This window comes from Corvus brachyrhynchos, unplaced genomic scaffold (assembly GCF_000691975.1).
Source record: "Corvus brachyrhynchos isolate BGI_N302 unplaced genomic scaffold, ASM69197v1 scaffold162, whole genome shotgun sequence".
NCBI classification, from domain to species: Eukaryota; Metazoa; Chordata; class Aves; order Passeriformes; family Corvidae; genus Corvus; species Corvus brachyrhynchos.
The window spans coordinates 1934708-1954393 of record NW_008236696.1 but is presented as its reverse complement, the minus strand read 5'-3'; the positions used below and the strand labels follow the sequence as shown (position 1 = coordinate 1954393).

The 19686-nt window shown below is 39.3% G+C and overlaps 1 protein-coding gene across 5 annotated transcripts in view; it reads right to left on the bottom strand.

Moving 5' to 3' along the window:
• NAALADL2 (N-acetylated alpha-linked acidic dipeptidase-like 2) overlaps positions 1-19686 on the bottom strand; it is a 395166-nt gene that overhangs the window by 317126 nt on the left and 58354 nt on the right. For 4 of the 5 annotated variants that reach the window (XM_017726896.1, XM_017726897.1, XM_017726895.1 and 1 more), the window contains one exon: positions 13190-13268. Coding sequence is in view for 1 of the 5 variants with exons in the window: in XM_017726901.1 (XP_017582390.1) it covers positions 807-849 (43 nt within the window). In the remaining 4 variants the exon portion in view is untranslated. Of the gene's footprint in view, positions 1-806; positions 1001-13189; positions 13269-19686 lie in introns of those variants that run through there. The other variant, XM_017726901.1, reaches the window with a different exon arrangement.

Below are 19686 nucleotides of genomic sequence, written 5' to 3'. Positions count from 1 at the left end.
AAACACACTGAATGCTAAGAAGATAAAATAATGGAATAATTCCTCAGGAAGATACTATTTTCTGGGATATTAAAACAGCCTGTTGAAACAAAAAAGGGCTACTGGGAAAACATTCTTTCTCAAAGCAAAAATTTGACATTCATGTTGCAAAAGAAGGACTAAGCAAGATTTATGAAGTGTTGTGTTCAGGATTCTACTGAAAATTTAAAATACCTAGCACAGAATACTCTGTTCTTACAGTTAGTCACACAAGTGCCCACAAGGGCTATTTTGCATGCATGTATTGGTGTAACCTCAGCACAGCCCACAAAACGAAAAAAAAAATAAAGGCAACAACCTGGAATAAACCACAAATGCTAAACAGAAACAATATCCTTCATCTCCCTGCATCTGCCATGCCCTGCTCACATGCAACAGGCACGAAATTTGTGCAGAATAGTTGAGCAAAGCACTTCCTACCCAAAACCATTTGCAGAAGGTTTAACTAAGCCACAGAACAGTAACCCCAACATCCACAGATCATCCAAAGTTTAAAGCAACCTTTACAGACAATACAGTGCCAAATGTTTACACGATCTTATCAGACCTTTCCTCGCCCTCCTAAATTCAAGCAGTGGATTTTTTTCAATAACGTATTGCAGAAATGAGTGAGGTGGATTTCCTCCTTCCCCCAAAACACATGCAAGGACACGTTCCCTCCTGTGGACACGGTGCCACAGCCGGCAGCAGAACAAGCTCCCACACGCAGACCAAGGATGCCCCAGAGCTCCCGAGAGCACAGCATTCCACAGGCTGCATGTTCTTACCCGGCTGGGCTGCACTTGCTGCACTGGGCTCATTCTCTCCCATTTCCACAAAATTATGAACTCCCCTGAAAGTAGCCGAGCTGTTCCAGCCAGTGGACTTGGGTCGCCGTGCAAATTCCGACCTCCTGACTTCCAGCTGCGGCACGGTAACCCTATACCTGACTTTCTTCTGGGAATAATTAGTATCCTGCTTCCTGAGCTACCTGAGCCTGCCTGACCTGTTTCTCTATAAACTGACATCATATCCTTTGATCTGATTTGATTAACATGTGCTTCGGGCAAGGCTGCTTTGTCTCCTCCTGGGCTCTCCTGCTCCTTCGCTCCCCACCCTCTCCTTTCACTTTCACACAGGCAGCAAGATGAAGCATATCTCTGTTTCGTGGCAGGTGTTTTGGACAAAATGCCAAAGGCTACAGAACGTTTGCAACTGCTTTTAAAGAACCTCTAAATCTGCATTTCGTAGGAAAACTAAACGTTAACTATCAACCCAGTGTCTGGGATGGGAACTTTGCAGCTCTCCACCGCAGAGGACAATGATTGCTGCCGATGTAGCGCCCCTTGGAAGAATCTTTGCAAAGAACCTCAGACCCAACCCATCCTTCCCCTGCCTTTCCCAAGGATTATCCCCAAGGAAAATGCTTTCCTTCAACACTGCAGTTTCAATATTATTTTGACTGTTTAATAAAAAGGGCTTCTAAACAAAACAAAAAGTTGTTTTGCTTGTCTTATCCTCCCTCTCCAGCACAAGGAGATAATCTTATCCAGCCACACTCCCAGCTGAGTTCCAAGAAAATATTTGCTCTTTTCTGCCACATAAATCAAGTAACAGGTGTGTGATACATTTGCAATCAATTAGTTGAAAAAGTACACTTGTCTCTCTGCCTTCAAAGTCAGTTTTATTTCAACATTTACATTTGCAACTGCCAATGACAAAAATCAAAGAGAAGATACAGCATTATTTTAAAGGAACAAACAATTGCAACTTAAAAGAGGTAATTAGCTCTTACCATGTTAATCTCCATCTGGATTACACTCAAAACGGTCTAATCAACAGCGTTAGAAATTTTTTTAATCCAAAAGCAATTAAGTCTGTTTTTAAAACTAAAATGTGTTGTCTTTTTCTTCCCTTTTTAAAGTACTGAAACAGAAACACAGAGGGTAAAAAAATGGAAGATGAGTTTTTCAAGATCATTTGATCATTCAGGCTAGGTAAAGCATACCTTTCAAGTAAAATTTCTGAAACAAACTATGTTAATTCACACAAAAATCTCATTTAGAAGTAAGAATATCCCCACAAGCAGTAACATCCCTCAAGGTAAGCATCACATAAGCAGAAGTAAAAAAATATTTATGTCCTGAGTTTTGCTATAGAAAGTAAATCAGACATCCCCCAAACCTCAATCATCCGAACAGTGAATTCCAAAAGACGTTTTCACTTGGTTCACGGGAATGAAGGCGTTCAAAAGAAAATGCTCATGCTTTATTCTTGCCTGATTATTAAATTAGTTCAGTTAAGCCGACCATTCCACAGTCAGAAAATAATCTTTACCAAGAAAACAAAGAGAGAAGAAAAATGAACTAAGTTTGAAATTACGCCTTTATTGTTTTATTTGTTAGCTTAGCTGAGCTATTGCTACGTTATCCCCCATAACCAGCTCATGGCCCAAAATATGCAGTCAGTGGTTCCTACAATTCACCAGGCTCATCCACCCTACTGTCATTTACTGCCAGTGAGCTGAAGCTGCCCCTGGCCAGCTCAGGGTCAGAGAAAGGGGTAAGACTCCAGCAGACACCTGGGGAACCTCCCCAGCTGTGACTTCCAGTTCCAATGCTGAACATCATCTTGTGTAAATTTACTGAGTTTTCACTGGAAAGTACCAGCGAACCATTCCACTGAAACATCCGTTCAGTGGGTGGAGGTTTTCAGCTCAGCTCTAGTGCAGCTTCCTCTGCTTAAGGACAGAGACTAAATGAAGTTATTTTTGTGTGCAGAGAAATGAGTAAGAACTTTGGTGGCTTTCTGTTTACTTCACGAGTGAAAAACCGAAGTGGTCTTTCCTAAAAGCTTCTGTTAGGACAGTTACTGAAACAATTGTGCAAGAGCCTTTATTAAAGGGTCTAGGTCTATTCCTGCTTTTCAACCAGGTCCCTGCTAAGAAAAGAGATACCTCAGTTGCACAATCCTTTCCTGGGGACAGCAGAGGAGCACATACAGAAACTCCTCCTTGACCACCTAACTCAGGGAAGTCAAAGATTTGGTGCTGAGTTTCTATAAACAAGTTTGAGTTGCTCTATTTTTAAAAGACATGTTTAAGAAAAACAGGTTTATTTATCAATGAAGTTCTGCAGTGCAAAGCAAAATGTATTTGGTAATTAACTGAGGAGACAGAAACATCTAAAGCATTACTGCCCTCTCCAAACACAAACTGTCCATGTCTTGGAAGAGAAATCCTTAATCTATGTTAGTATTATTTGTAAGCATGGGAAAAATCACAATGATTAGTTTTTACCCTCATTACTGTATTCTGCAAGGTGTCCCCCCACCCCCATAAAGAGAGCTACTCATTCCAAAGAAAACTGAAGTGTAAGGCAACAAAAATAACTCTTCTCCTTAGCTACTGAGTACCAGCACTTCCCTCCAAGAGTAAGATTTTGATTTTAGGCTTTTAGCACCTACAGAAGGATTTTGTAGTTTAAGTTCTAGCATTTTCTCACATCACCTTCTGTTAACTCTTAAATATTCTTAAGAATTCAAGAGATGAGAGTGATAGTACTGAAAATACTTCTTCCCTTGAAATGAAGCCTACAAGTGGGAATAGCACAAGAAGGACGGAAACTCAAGATTTTTCACACTCCCTCTCCCAACAACAACTGACGGTGAGAAGTGGCTTTCTTGCTTTTATGTTCCCCTAAAACTGTTTGTTGTGCTCAGTTGTGTGCAATGATTTAAACAGAGTGTTTTCCAAAGGAGGAACTCTTAATTCATTCACCCTCTCCAGAAAGACCCAAGTGTGAAAATGCAGTGGCTTTGTTCTGCTCCCAGAGAAAAAAAACCAGAGAAAGTGATTCTGCATTTACTGCACATCAGATACAATATTTCTCAGTCTAAAGAGTGCATTTGACAGTCAGTGAACAGAAACATAATTTGATGATTGTTGTGATCAGGGCTAAAAAAGAGAAAATTCAGTTATTATGCTGTGCATTAAGCCATGGCAAGCAGATCACTGCATCATCCTGCTGACACCATGGGTGACTTTAAGCCTAAATTCAATGTCATTAGAAACAGAGCACACTCCACTAACAGTGCTAAGAACTGGCAGAGAATATTAATTTTGTCACAAATTTCCTAGAGTAGCTCTGCAAAGCTAGAGAGAGGCCCTCACAACTGAAAACCTTTAGAAAAGCAAAGGTTTCCTCTATGTGCTGGCCCAATGGCTCTCAGGACTCTCACTTTTACTCAAGAATATTGTAATTTTATAGAACTAATGCAAACAAAGCAATATCACCAACAGCTAACTGGTGGTGTCATTCTTTATTGATAACATGTTTTGTTATTCTACATACTCCACAAAGGGAGCAGAAATACATGTTTTGGGGTTCATTTTGTTTTTTTCTAAAGAATATTGTTCCAATGTTTCCAAGATGTGAATAATGAGACTCTCTTATTACATGTGAAATCGCACAGATAATAAAAATAATATCTAGAACTGAAACATAAGAACTGTGACTATGCATATTTCTTTTACACTGTTGCTAAGATGATTCTGATCAAGGCTCTTTGAACATTTACTCCTTGATAACCATGTGTTTTAAAGTGTATCACAGGAGAGAAGCAGCCCACCAAGTTTCTTGCAGTGACCACCTGTCTGGCATCATGGGCTGACAGTGTTGACAAGATAATAATAACAAATATTTCACCCTCAACAACGGCAGGAGTGCTGGGAGAAAAGGGACAGTGCCAACCCTGTCTGCCTCCTTAAACCAGAGGGACACAGATTCTGATGTTTGTATATTGTTGGTGCTCAGGGTTTCTTGTTGTTAGTACTGGTTGGTTGTTTTTAAGAGCAACATGGCTATTTCATTTATCTCATGAAAAATGGTACAGCAAAAGGAACAGCATGATTTGGTTTGCCTCTAACAAGCAGTTGTTTAAGCTACAACCTCAATTAAAACAGGAGATAGGATGGAGAAATATTTTCTTCCACAATTAAAATGGACTAAACACAAAGGCAAGGATAATCAGTCTCAAAAACCACAGTGAAAAAGGTTTTCAGTGTCTATGCAAATGATGCACTAAAAAAAAAAAAGCATGAGTTCCAGCAGCAGAGACCTTGCACAAACAGCACTGAGCAGTGAGCAAAGCCCAAGAAAGACTTGCTCCATCATGGATGAGAAGCTCATCCCACATTCCTCGCCTTGCCCAAGTTTTACTTCCAAGTCTAGCTGTGCTAACCACTTTTTCACCAGTTACAAGGATATTGTGGTATAAAACTTCACTCAGATGCAAACATCACCACTTTGGAGCTTAGTGAGAAACAAAATAGATTTGCTCCCATTTATTTCTAAGCATTAATCACAGCTAACTACTAAAGGTACCAGCAAAGGCTCCAAAACACCGCTCTGACCTGAAACTCACTGACGTGGACTGAACAGAATTAAGATTTAGGTATTCCAGATCCCAGAGGAGGTGTTTTTCCCCCTGGCCACTTTGCTGGGGATGCTTGCACAGAAGAGCAGTCTCCTTTTTCAAAAGCACATCCAGCAAAATAACTGACATGTTGTTCAAGCTCTCCCTAATCCCTTGCTGAGTGAGAAAATCAACATGCCAAGGGAATTTATTATTATGTAGAAAGAAGGTGGCTTCATTATTTTTTGTTGTTTTGTTAATAATGCATACATTATTTTCACAATACCTGAATTATGGGTAATTGTTCTGTCTCTCTGAGACTTATCAGTCCTAACATGATTGACAAATGTACCAAAATTTGTGACCTGTTTTACCTTTATGACCATAAGAAAACTCAGCATCTCTTCTTCACTCTCAAAATCCTGATTTGGAAGGCTGAAACAAGACCACTTTCCTCACAGAGGTATTTTTCCCTCCAAAGAAAACAGGTGCTTTATCAAAATGCAATTTTTTTAAGTTCCTTTGAATTCCATTTCCTAATCAGTTCCCGCTCCTCAGTTTTCAATCCCAGAGCTTTAGCAACCAAACCTCAAAAAAAAAAGTTAGCAATCAAAATCAGCAATGGCCTCCTGATTCACTTCTAATGTTTTATACTTCCTAGTTAATGAAAATGTAAGTCTGTAGAAAATAAATAGCAACTCAAGCTTCAGCAGCTTCAGACCTCAGCAGCTGAAGGATGAGTGCACAGAAGCCAAAGCGACAGACACATTACTGTGAAGTTGGTCTGCAGAAGGTAGAAAAAAGGAGGATTAGTTTCCCCTGTTTCCTTCTAATTTGGTCTTTTCTGTATTCAACAAAATTAAACTACTATAAAGGTCTGATGCACAGGAGATGATACTTTTTAATCTGGGGCTATAAATGATAGTAATGCAGAGTACACAAAACATAATGAAAACAATCTCCCTGCCCTTTGATCCACTTGATTATTTAGGAAAACAGCAGAATTAAACCAGTGCTTTTTAAAGATGCTGTTTGCTCGACTTAAAAATCTCTTCTCAGTTTACTTCTACCACCCCTACTTTTGATGAATCTTGTAGTTATAACTGAAAGCAAAGGAAAAATTGCATGACAAAAGTAAGTAGCTTTAAAAAAGGAGAATGGAAGAGTGAGGGAATGAAGAAAGTTTGTCAGCAAGACACGTTATAAATGCTAATACTAACTCCATCTTGCACAACTAAGAAGTAAATCTTACTATTCTAAGACCACCTTAGGAAGCACAGAGTCTAGAAACCTAATACAGGAAATCAAAAGCAGATCAGCTCTAAAAAGAAAAAAAAAAAAAAATCACCATTTTATCCTTAGTCTGCTCTTTTAGAAAAAGCACCTCTTCCAAAATGGGTTCAGATCTTGGCAAGAGGAACACACATCTCTAGATCCATCTAGCACAGCTGGGAAGGGCTGTGGTTTAAGTAGGTCAGCTTGCATTCCAGGCACATATGTAAGCTTTTAAAACAAATTTACTATATGAAATACAGTGATTCAATATGGAGATGGATTTTCAAGCCAATGAAGACTTGAATGCTGAAATATCTTCTACCCCAGCAAATATAGAAGAGCCAGGAAGAATCTTATGTGTGAATCTTCAATCACTAAAGACTGTTACAACAGAAGAGCTGCAAAGCACATATATATGTATATATAAAGATACATATCTATGTATATCCTACAGAGAAGCAATACTGTGCTACAAACGACCTCACTGTGTGGTACTGCCATGCAGAGCAGGACAGGCAGCTCCTACAATGCCATGAGCTGCAATCCACACATGCCATCAAGCAGAGCCTGGCAAACAGCTCCCTCCAGAATCGAGCAAAGCAACCAAACTCTGCCTCATCACATCGTCCATCAGGCTAGACAGGGTGCCTGTCTGCATGGGGTGTCTGAAAAATACTTTTCATCACACCTATGGACAAATGAGGGTGCATATTGACCAGAAAAGCCTCTTAACCTGATACTCCCACACCCATTTATTACTTTCCTAGCCAGCAGACTTGCTGCCCTCTTGTGCCGGGTGTGGTTGTCTCCTGAAGCTCCGGTAAGCCATTCCCTTCACCAATTGCACAGTAGGAAGGTATCCACTATTTCCTACTACATCTGTGTTTCCTGGTACTTAAACAATGTTCATCAGCCCCTGCAGGAGCACACCCAGGGGAACAAGAAGCTTTCCTTGCTGCTGGCAGGCTGGAAGGTGAACACAGCCTCCCTGACCCAGGTGCTGCGTGCAGGGCACACGTTCAGCTCAGCACAGCCTAACTCCCCATCCCCTCCTCTCCAGTGACAGCCTTGCATATCACACCTGCTTACAGCCCTCTGCAGATAAAGCACAGCTCATTAGGCTGTAGTAAAGCACATTTCATTAGTTTTTAACTACTCTGCAAAATCAGATGGGCAGGCACTGGGACTCCACAAAGCGAGGCCGAGGTTCTGACCCAGAACAATCTCCACACCAGAGTTGTGCTCCAGACTGAATAAATGCCTCCTTTTTTCCAAACCAGTTGTTAGATCAATTATTCACCATAAGTAACTCCCCATACAAAGCCTTTCTAGCATGGAATAACACTCTTCATTGTTGTTTGCATCTCTGAATCAGCTTTGCAGTACTGCTAAAAAACAGAAGGAGCTTTATTTTTCCAGAGAGAGTAAAGGTAGCAAAATCTTATTCTCCCCAACTGAGGGGAAAAAAAAAAAAAGACAAATTATTTTTAGATTAGCACTGTTCTTCATTTCTCCCCAAATCCACAATAAAGTTTTATTTTTCCCAATTCCAGTAGCAGTGCTGTACTCTTAGAAAACACAGCTGTTGGCTTGGTATTTGCTTGTATGCAGTAATTGCATTGCTTACTATATTTTCACATGGATTTTTTAAATACAGAAGCAACATAGGAAATCAGATCTAAAATGCATCAGCCATGACCCTTTTTTCCTGTTGTATCACATGTTTTAATATCTCAACTGGATGGGATATTATGTAACACAAAACAGCACAGAAGCCAAAACGAAGGATGAGAAGTTAATTTTGTGTCCATAGTTCAGAAAAGAAATCAGAATCTCACTCTCATACAGTGCTCATGGTACACACACAAAATTTAAAATCTTTTAACTCTTGTCTGCTCTGGGCTGATCTTTCCATGATTTTCTATTCTTCAGTCCCATAAGAAATGCAGCAGCCCAACAGAAATTACTACAATACAAGTCAGTAAAAAAGGATTAAAACCCTTGCAAAAGTCACTTGAAAGTGTCAAAACTGGCTGGTTTAAAGCATCATAGTGTAAGTTTCGTTAATCAATGTTTCAATGTAATCAGTGTTTCAACAGATCAGTAATATTGAAATTTCCTAAGACAGCAGCAGGCATTCCAACAAAATGCTGAAAGCATTTAATATGCTCCACTCACATCCCTTAGCAAAGATGGACAACAATGATTTAAAGTTTAAAATTATTCCATTTGATTGCAAATGAAAGAACAATTCTGGTAACATTAAAGAAGTTTGTCAGGCTTTTTTCAGCAGAAATGAATTGTACAGACAGAATAATACTGACTGCCCACAGTTAAAAAAAAAAGCTTACCTATTGTCTTGGTTTAATTATAATTACTTTTAAGGTATTTTGCTGTCTTAGAATCTGCTATAGGGGAGTAAGCAGCCAACAGTTTGGACACCTTGGACATGAACACAGATTCATCTTACAATTTTAATCTTTTCCTTCACTGATACAGCAGATTAAAGCATGACTTCAAATCCTTGGATCCAAAGTTTCTGTAACACCAGTGCAGTGGCAGCTCCTTAGTCCTGGTGGTTACATTTGAGTTAATACAATTCTATCCACAGACAATTACATGTGCAGATGATGAGAAAGAGCAATCTTGCCCCAGACCAAGGTTGCCCTAAAGAATACAAGTTACCACGAAATACAGTCCACAGCAGTTTATCCAAACTTTCCAATGAATCATCATGAGCTACACAACATTTCTAAGTACCCTGTAGCAAACTCAGGGCTTGTAATATAAGTATAAACCATTAAAAAGATAAATAGTAAGTCAGAAGCTACGGCTTACAAGAGAAGGAAGGAGAAAGATCATTTTGTTAATGACAATGGCCTCAAGGCTTTAGCTGTCCAAACTGAAACATTTCAAGCCTTTCACCTGATTTTCTGAGGATCTCCAGGTACAAGGAAGTAGTTCCACACAACTGGCTGCTGCTGTCTGGCCTCTGTGTGTTTGCATGGGGACAGAGAGAGGGAGAGAACAGACTGTGCAGAAAAAGAAAATTAGATGAAAACACTGATAAAAATCTGATTTTTATTCCAAGTCTGATAATTACAAAGCCTGCAGTAAATTTAATGGATTTCTTTGCAAATTCCATCAATACATTTCCATGCAAACACTCCGTATTTTGACAGCTGGTCAGGTTTCAGAATATGCCAAAATGCTCTAAAGTTTCAGCCTTAACAACAACCGCCATTAACAAAAAGCTTGAATTCAACAAGTCAAAAGGGAAGCAAGCACTTGGAAAATGACAATTGCTCTTACCAGTAAGAGGGAGGTATTTGATTTTTTTGTTTAAGAATCCCCAAGATGATACAATTGTAGATATACACACACACTTTAACCTCACTTTTTGCCTGATGTAAGAAATAGGCACAAAATTTCCAGGAAGATCTTTTACCCACCAGTTCAAAACAAGAACCAAACCTGTCTCCTACAGCTTTGGCACCAAAGCACATCATTAGGCACCAAAGTTGGTTCTGAGAAAAAAAAAGGCAACAAAAATTACCATCTATGGCAATATCCAAAATACACCAGATTGCACAGCCTCTGCAAGCCAGCTGCACACCTTTTTCCTTAATAATTATCTCCACAGAAAAGAAAAATAGTTACTGGATCAATATTCACTTGATGCAACAACCTTTGTGTAGTAATGTCCATGTACTTTCCCTAAAAATTCTTCTAGGGAACACCAAATTAACACCACCTCCCTAAGGAAGCACCACCTACGTACAACTCTACTGCAGCACAAAGAGAGATCCACCCCTCAAGCTGACACCCGTGTTCAAAATCCATTTGAATTGTTTAAGAACAACTTGTACAAGGTCAAGTCTGTCACAGTCCTCAGTGTGTTCACAGCCTGACATGATTTCTGTGTAAGAAGGGAAACAAAGCAGATGTGTCACTTCAGAGCTGTGTTTAACTACAAAAAGGCTTCTTCTCAAGGCTGCAATTGTAACACAAACCCCAGCTCATCATCTTTCAGCACTAATGATAATTTACAGAGGGCTCTCGGACTACGAAAACAGAACTTTACCTGGAATTAGGTTTAAGAGCTCTCAATTTTAGGCCAATCTCTTCCTAAACACAGCTCTCATCTTGAAAGCACAATAACTGCATGGGACAGGAAGCACTCATTTTCTTCCTTTAAGTGAAATGCTTGATTTGCTTCCGTTCTTCTTGTGTTTCTTTTTAGAAGCATGAAATACACAGAGACAAAACATGTAAGATACAAATCTAACCCAGCCACCATACATATTGAGGATAAAGTGTGCAAACCCTCGGAAGTCAGTCTTCATGAGCTCAAGAGATGAGCCAGTGTCAACTCCTGTGTAGTGACAAGGGACCTCAGCCCATCCTCCCAGGTTGCCAGGCAACCGTTCCTGTATCCTTGACTGTATTCATCAGCCATTAAGCACCATCAGGCTCCCTTTCTTTTCTCCCTCACACAGGCTCCCACTCTCAGAGATGGATGAAAGGGAGAGGGAAGTTAAACAACATGACTTTCTTTCCAAGCAGAAGCAGCATTCTGAGTTTTAATAGCTGATAGATTTCAGCCAATTCACACAACTCAGATAATTGCTTTGTAGTGAAAGGTACAGCACGACTGCAAGGTATGGTTGTATTAGGAAGAGGGTTCTGTTAAAAGTTGACATTAATGGACATCATCTAATATTATCAGACAGTACTGAAGTGCCCTTTCAATTTGTAAAAATTAAAGCAATAGATGACAGGTGTTTTTAAATCCAGAAGAATGGCATTCAACATGAGGAAGTGCTCTTCTAAACCGTGCCAAGGTAAACAAAAACCAACTGATCTGAGAAGTAGAAATGTGTTATCATTAACTTATTCCAGGGAAACAAACCAGTACCTCAACCACTGAAAGTACTGATCCAGTTCTTAGTATCAATGTAAATACACCCCACCTCTGACGCAGTTGTCTCTCTGTCTTCCTCAAGCCACAGGTTCAATTCCACTTGCAGGCACTAGCAGGGCAGTCCCGCAGCCCCAACAGAGCTGGGCAGTGCAGATGAAGGTGAAGATTCCTCCCCTCCTAGCCCCAGGTTGAGCCCTCAGCCAGAGCAGCTCTCATCCAGCTCCTTACACTGCAGCCCAAGTGTCCCCAGGGGAACAGGGCAAGTGGCAGGGCCACGCTGAGGACAGAGGGGAGGACACAGCTCTTTCAGCTGAAATCCACTCCTGTATCACCTTAATGCTGCCATCAAATAACCAACAATTATTGGATCTGATTTGGTTCTAGAAATACCTGGCACTGAAGAGCAAATCCTCGGCCCTTGAACCAAGTACACAACTGAACATACTTTGATGGTGAATATTTCCAATTTATTGTGCTCCTGGAACTTGGCTCTATGGCATGTGCCAGTATCACAACCCTAATACTGGGATATGAAGTAGTAGGTAGTTTCTGTTACATTTACTTGCATTGGTTAAATGTGGGGAAAATAAAGCTTTTTGAGTACAGCTACTTCAGTGGTGCCTTCATCCACAGACACAGCAGGGCATGGAGAATAGAAAATTTCACACACTGAAAATTACCCATTCTGAGTGATTTCAACGAATGAACAAGACATGCTAAACATTCCAGTGACTTACAACCATGATAAAGGACACTTAGCTGAGATTAAGAATACTTAGCTGTACTCACAGGTAGCTAACTGTTCACAAAGTTTTCAAAATGATTCTTTTCTGCAATGATTTCACAAACAAAACAAGCTTGCCACATCCTACTACAGAACACAGCAAGTTAAATAATTCTGGAGGAGAAAGACTAAAAATATGCAGTTAGAGGATACATTTTCCATATACATGAGAAATCAAAGCATATACATATATAATGAAAGCTGTAGAGTGCTGAAAATTAGTCTCTGGTTTGGCTCTTACTTTCCTACAGATATTTAATTACCCCTTCATCATTTTCACTGCCTTGCTCCCTATACCAGGAGTATGGTACCATGAAAGTAAAATTAAGAGGAAGAAAAATGTGAATTCCCGTTCTACCAATTTTGTTTGCAACTGAGCTCCCAACATACAGAAGCTCACAGTTGCAACCTGATTTTCAATTATTTATACTTTGTTGCCTTTTTAATTTCGTATTTTCCATTCAATTAGAATGATCTCTCCTTCATATGCATATTCAATTTTCAGACAAAACCAGACAGTTGCCAAGGCAGTATGCAAGACACATAAGCATTCATGCCACTGTCTGTCATTTCTTTTAATTACTGAAGCCAAACCCAAATTACTGGCTTATGCTTACACTTTATTTTGACTCAATTTTAAGTTTTCCAACTTAACTCTTTAAAATACTTTCTTTATTCTGAGCATGTGATAGCCTCACATTTCTTCCAAGCTGAACAATGACCATGATGAGAAGTTAGAAGAGGTGTTTGATAGTGGTTTTTTTTCCATTTACCTTAAAGCCAAGATGGGATCAGCTTTGTAGAGACTTTGTCACGAAGGCATATTTTCAATGTGGCCTCTACACTAATTCCCTGCAAAAAAAGAACACATCACATTTTATAATACCACTCCTTGAAAAAGAAAACTGACCATTTGCAATGATGCAAACTGTAAATACAAGTAGAAGACGTGTTTTCCTGATACAGCAGCAAATGAGAACATATTTTGAAGCATGATGATACTTAGGAAATATTTTTCTTACTTAAAGAAACCAAATGGCTGCCTAAAATGTTTAAATCAATGTCCTTGTATCCAGCAAGGTCTGTTTCACAAAAGCAGCTGATTCCTCAGCAGGGAGTTTGTGGTGGCACTTCTGCTATACTACAAAACACTGAACAATAAACAATTGCCTTGGTTACCCATCAGTAAACTGGAAGTGTTCTTATAACAAAAAAACCCAAAACCACTGATATTATGGTAATTTCAGTTTTTCACCTATTTCCCAGTAACAATCTCATTATCACCCATATAAATCTCCCTCCTTCTTTTAATGAAATTCAGGAGTTGTCAGTGTGTTCTTTCCCCAAGCAAAACAAGGTAGTTGAGTACATATTTAAAATGTCTCTGTGCATCTCACTGAAGTTCAGTTGTAATCAAGGCTTATTATAAAGATTCCACAGATTGCTCCACTAATAAGCTTTCATTGCTGCACTACATAAATTATACAACAAAGGGGGAAAAGGACCAATAGCAACCAACTTTTGTCATAACTTTCTGTAAACACAACCATATAAGTAAAGAAGTAATTAAAAAAAAAAAAAAAAAAGAGAAATGCACCATGACTGCTTAAGGAAAGACTGTGGCACTCAGTGTCATAGTCAGTTGACACGGTGGTGTTGGACCTCAGAGGTCTTTTCCAACCTCATTGATTCTGTGACTTCTTTTCAATGTCCAAAATGCAGAACCCACCCAGCTCTTCCATTACTGCATTTTGTAGGACCCCACCCAGCACTAATCCAAATAAACAAATAACACACTGAACCAGCAGAAGTTCCATCTTCCACATACTTGGATTTAATATAAATTTTACTGATTTTACAGTTAAAGCAGGAATAGCAATGTTAGACTAGGACGCTCAGAGCTTGGTACAGTCAAGTAAAACTGAGAGAACAATACCAGTCCTAAAGGAAATTCATGATTTGCCCTTCAAAAACCCAGCCCCTCTTTGCAAAGACAGTTGACAATGAACTGCAGCAAAGCAGCAAAAATTTAAACTGAAGGATGGATTTACTGAGTTCTAAAAATCACATTTCCTTGACAATCATACATACAGTATTGTACTACTCTTCTACAAAACAACGCCTCTAGACTATACAGCTGCTGTAAGCACACATTAAATGCATGATCTTACTGGGAAAGATAAAAGGAAGCTGAAAAAAATAACAAAAAACCCCCCAGTCCTTTCCCTGGACCAGAAAAAAAACTTATTTGCTCACAGGTCCCAGATAAAAGCTTCACGTTCAAACATTTTATCTTTCTTACAGTTTTATTGCTCAAAAGATGAACTATGAGATTAAATCCAACTTTCTATTAAGCTCTAGAGACAGTCACATGCCATGCAAGTCATAAGACTTCAGAGTTTGGACACAGTAGTAGATATTGAACATATCAGGGAAGCATTTCAAAAAGGCATTAACACTAATAGGGCTTACATATGTGTATCAAGGGAAGAATAGCTGCAAATTATGACACTACTCAGTCCTGACCCAGAGGTACAGAAAGAAGCTGTCTGTGTAATTCCACAGAATTCTGAGAGATTCTCCTAAATTCACCTACTTAGAAGGCTGATTTTTTTTTTCCAGCATTTACTGAGAGGAAAAGAAGGGACAGAAAAGAAAAAAGATCAGATCATACATTAATCACTCATGTCTGGTTGTGTTTTACCAGTTTGAAGAACAAGTGCTGGGCAAATTTAGCAGACACAAAATGGGGGCTTTTTTGTTTGTTTAATTGAAAACCAGTGGAAAAAAAACCCTCACAGTGAAAGATTCCACAAAATGTCAACAGATCATAGTTTTTTCCTGTCTCTCACATTTGGACATGAAGAACATTTTAAGTCTTTTTCTGCCACCATGACTAATAACTGCAGGTGCTCACACCCCTACATCTTCTACATACACAGTTAGAAAGGGGCAAAACAATTTGTCTAGTGACATAATAACAAGATTCAGGATCAGGGAACTGAAAACAAAAGATCATGTTTCAGTTTTACCAGCTGGAGCCATTTATTTCATTAGTGACCACCTTCCTTGATAAGAATGACAATGTTCATCATATGCTTTGAAATTTTTGTCCATGCCACCTATATACAACTTTTATGCAGCTAGCAAAGGTACAGATAATGACTGAAATAATTTCAGTAGGGAAGCATTAGCCCAAGGCAAAAAAAATTCCTGTTTACAAATCCTGAAGAAATTATTCACTCCTCAGCAAAGTTTGTATCTGAGAAGGTAAGTATTTTTTGCTGGGAGAGAATATTGCAAATTAGAGCAGAAATCCTATTTCACTTAAAATTCCTGTGTTTCACATGAGGCTCAGAATTCAGTGGGTAGAGAAGGCAGGGGAGGAGGGAGGGATACAAGGATACAACAGCTCATGGATTAGATGTTGCCACTTTCAATCCATCATCACATTTTCTCAGATTATGAAAATGAATTTTTCCCAGTAGTACATTTTATGCCTGACAGATTACAGATCAGTTTACACATTCACAATTGGAGCACTCAGATTTTACAAAAGTTCAGGTCTTCTGAGACCAGCATTTGTTATACAGTTTGACACGAGTCAAGAGAAACATTCTATGAGACAATGCCAGAGACACTTTCTGGCAATGAAATGGGTGAAGTCACAAACTCCTTAATGATCTCTGCAGCCAGCCTGAACTTAACACATTTTCTTTGACATTACAGCTGGCTCCGAAAGGTCATTAGACTATTATATACACTGTTATGTAGAGCAGCACTATACACATGTAAAGTTTCTATAGCAACACTTTCTTAATTCATTCTTTAAGCAAAACACCAATTAGCTTTTTATTATAGCCAATTAAAAAAATCTGCACACTAATTGACAACCTCTCTACACAGAATTTAAGCTTATGCAAAAGAAAATTGCAGTAAAATCTTTTATGGTAATAGCTTACTTCCTATTCTCCCCTCTTAAGAGAACAGTAAATTATTCGTCATAGGGGCTGAACATTTATTTTCCAATGTAAAACCCTTTAGACACACACAAGTAACCTACCCTGATATGCCTTAAATTTGAGGAGAGCCTAAAGATCACAGGTTTCAGAAAGGCATCAGAAATGTAATCAGCTGACTTATTTCTGCATTGCAGGAAACTGGGCACTGGCCTGTGCACCTGGAGATCATGCAAGAGGCAGCCAGCAAAATGTTTCTCTTTCTGAGTAGCCAAGCATGTTGAGCCAAATGAGAAAGACGGCAAAAAAACACTACCAAAAGTCAAATTTAGCAGGGCAGAAAAGACATTTTCATTTCCTTCTTAGTACTTAGTGTTGGTTTTCTCAGATGTCTTCTGCACAGCTGGTGATGACAGCTTCTTTGTATGTCACTTCGTGTAGCAAATATCAAGACATATTAGTCAGAAACCAGTCAGTGAACACAATATAAAAAGGAACTCATCATGATGCAGAGTATCAGGAGAAATAATCAACAAGAAAAGCTAAACCATCCTTCTTGGCAAGATCTTCTGCAGGAAGCTGCATAAAAAACATCATTCCCCTTACAGTTCTTCCATGTGAGGCGTCGGGATTCCCCTTACTAATAAATATATAAATACACATACAGAATGAGGTGGCAGATGGCTCCTCTGACAAACTCGGCATGCCCCAATCAAGAATTAATGGTACTTGAGGTAGGTCTGCTGGTTCTTAAGGACACACTACAGAAACTGCTCCTATTCTCACCACCTTATTTGTACCCACTGTCTTACAGCACAGTATTGACACAGAAACCTAAGGCATCTCAGAAGTTACGTGGGGAAACCAAAAGCGTTTCCTCGAAAGGCTGACGAATAGAAAGAGGAGTTACAGTGGTCTTTCAAATCTACCAGTGTAGAAGAGAGATCAAGGTATCCACACATGTGAAAGACACCACTGTGTGTAACCTTGGAGTTGCCACAGCATGGGAAGGGTCTGGATACACGGTCAGGCTGTATGGTACACAAGGATCTAGCCCCCAAAGATAAGGGGCTAGAGTCAAGCAGCAGAGTTACAGGCTTTTATTCTCGGGTCTTTAGAGAGGTAAACTCCCAAACAGTTCCCTGAATTGCCAGGAAGTGCAAAGTGCCCACTGTCAGATGCAGAGCTCTACCTCCTGCAGGGAGCCTGTCGTAGTCCAAGACACTGTGCACAGTGTTGCACACAGAACTGGTACTAACTGCAACTAATGTCACCATTTGCTGCCCCAAGACTTTGAAGATTTCTCCTCTAGTAAACCCTTGTGACCAGCACCTCACCAAAATATGGTCACAGTTCACACACCCCTGCACTGAACATTTCTCCTTTCTCTGCCCTTGAAGGAAGGAGAGCAAACCATGGCCCAAAACAAGACCTGTCAGTCACAGTGATGCAGGAGTGAATACTAGGGAGTACCTGAGCAACCAAATAAGCTTTTTCCTTTTTCTAAATTTTTTTTAAGCTTTCTGCATTGGCATCTCAAGCCATTTAATATTTCAGCCAGTCTGGCTCCACCCTGCCAGTTAAATACTACACACACAGTGTATTCGAGGAGAAGGCTTAGGGCAAAGTTTAAAGGCAGCTGGTAATTATTGGCAGCAGTCAGGATCCCATTCAGTTGCTTTCCAGGAATGCACATCCCCAGGATCAGAAAGGCTCCAGCTGGTGACAGTCACTTTTCAAATGCATCAGCACCAGGTATCTCTTTCTTGCTGTCTTCCCTGATCTGCTCTTCGCCCAGCCAGCCTGCTCTGAGCAGGCACGTCCATGTGGTCAGGCAGGTGGTGTGTGATGTGAAAACCCTTGAGGGAGTACAACAACAGATATGATTTCTGGCAGTCTCATCCCTGCCAAGAAAACACCTTCAGTGGCCTAAAATATGAACCCAAGCCAGCTGTGCAGCCATCCCAGTCTTTGTAAAAGCAGACAGTTCACAAATCAGGAAGATCAAGCAGGTATAAGCTTCTCCCCTATATTTCCTGCTATTAGGATCAGTGTTCAAAGCATCCTCATTAAAAGTACAATTTGCACATCCAGCTGCAGGTAAAGAACACAGAGCTACATTCCACTTTAAGACCACAGAAATAACATTTTTTTCTTGGATTGACTTTTTTTTCCTATTTCACAGGAGAGCTTACTGCAATTAAACTGTCTTTGTCTAAATATAAAAGCTCTTTTCTGTTATTTCCAAGAAGTAATGGGATGGCTTTGTTGCTCTTGTAAATTACTCACCCACTGTTACGATCTACCATAGAACTAAAGTAAATTAAAACAATAGCCAAGGCATCACTGAGAGCAAAGATTTTCAACAGTTTTAAAAATCCTTTTTGACTCCTTTCATTTACTTTTCTTCTTTTGAGACACATAAAACACAGAAGCATGATTGCAGTAAATTTTGATAACTACCATAGATTTCTCCCACTCTCTCAATGAAGGAAAGTTTTTCAGAAAAACCTTCCATCCAAATTTATCTTTTCAATTTCTGCACAATCCCATGTCGGCAATAGTATGCACCCATTACACTGGATGATGAAAAGAAGAATTTAAAGGAAACCATAATTTTCCTGCAACATTTTTCAACCTCTGAAAAAAGGACTTGCTCAATTTCAAGTCTGGACACAGAACCTGAAAGCAAAATGACTGTACAAAAGATATTTTTCTGTCTTCACATCCTGGTGAAGAAAGAAAAGTATCAACTTTACGACCTGCTACACTTCAATAATTTGAAGTTACTACCCTCAAAGCTAAGAAAACTCAGTTTTATTACTTTTTAAATAGTATTTATATAACACATTTTTACATATATTTGTTTATAGACAATATTATTTATTATATTAATGTGTGAAGTAACTAAACTGTTATCCAAATAATGCTATTTTATCACTGCTCTAATTCTTGGTATTTTATTAAAGATGTATAGCAAGATCTCTGACTTGCAATCAGATCCAGCAGTTAATACTGAAAGGTTCTCCTTCCTTTGTGCTTTCACTACTTTACTTACTAGAAGACTGAAAGTTAGAGGTAGATTCAATAATATTTATAAAACTCCAACCCTGGATTCCCAATTGCCACATCTGTAAGCTCTGAAATCAGGAACCCTGAGTAAACAGAACAAGTGAATGTTATGATCACCATCAAGTTCTTGAGCCATGGCATGACAGAGAAATTGTTGTGTCTTTCTAATTTTCATAAGGTCTCCTAAAACTCACACTTTTTAAATCAGGCAAAATAAATATAACCAATCTCCATTCCTG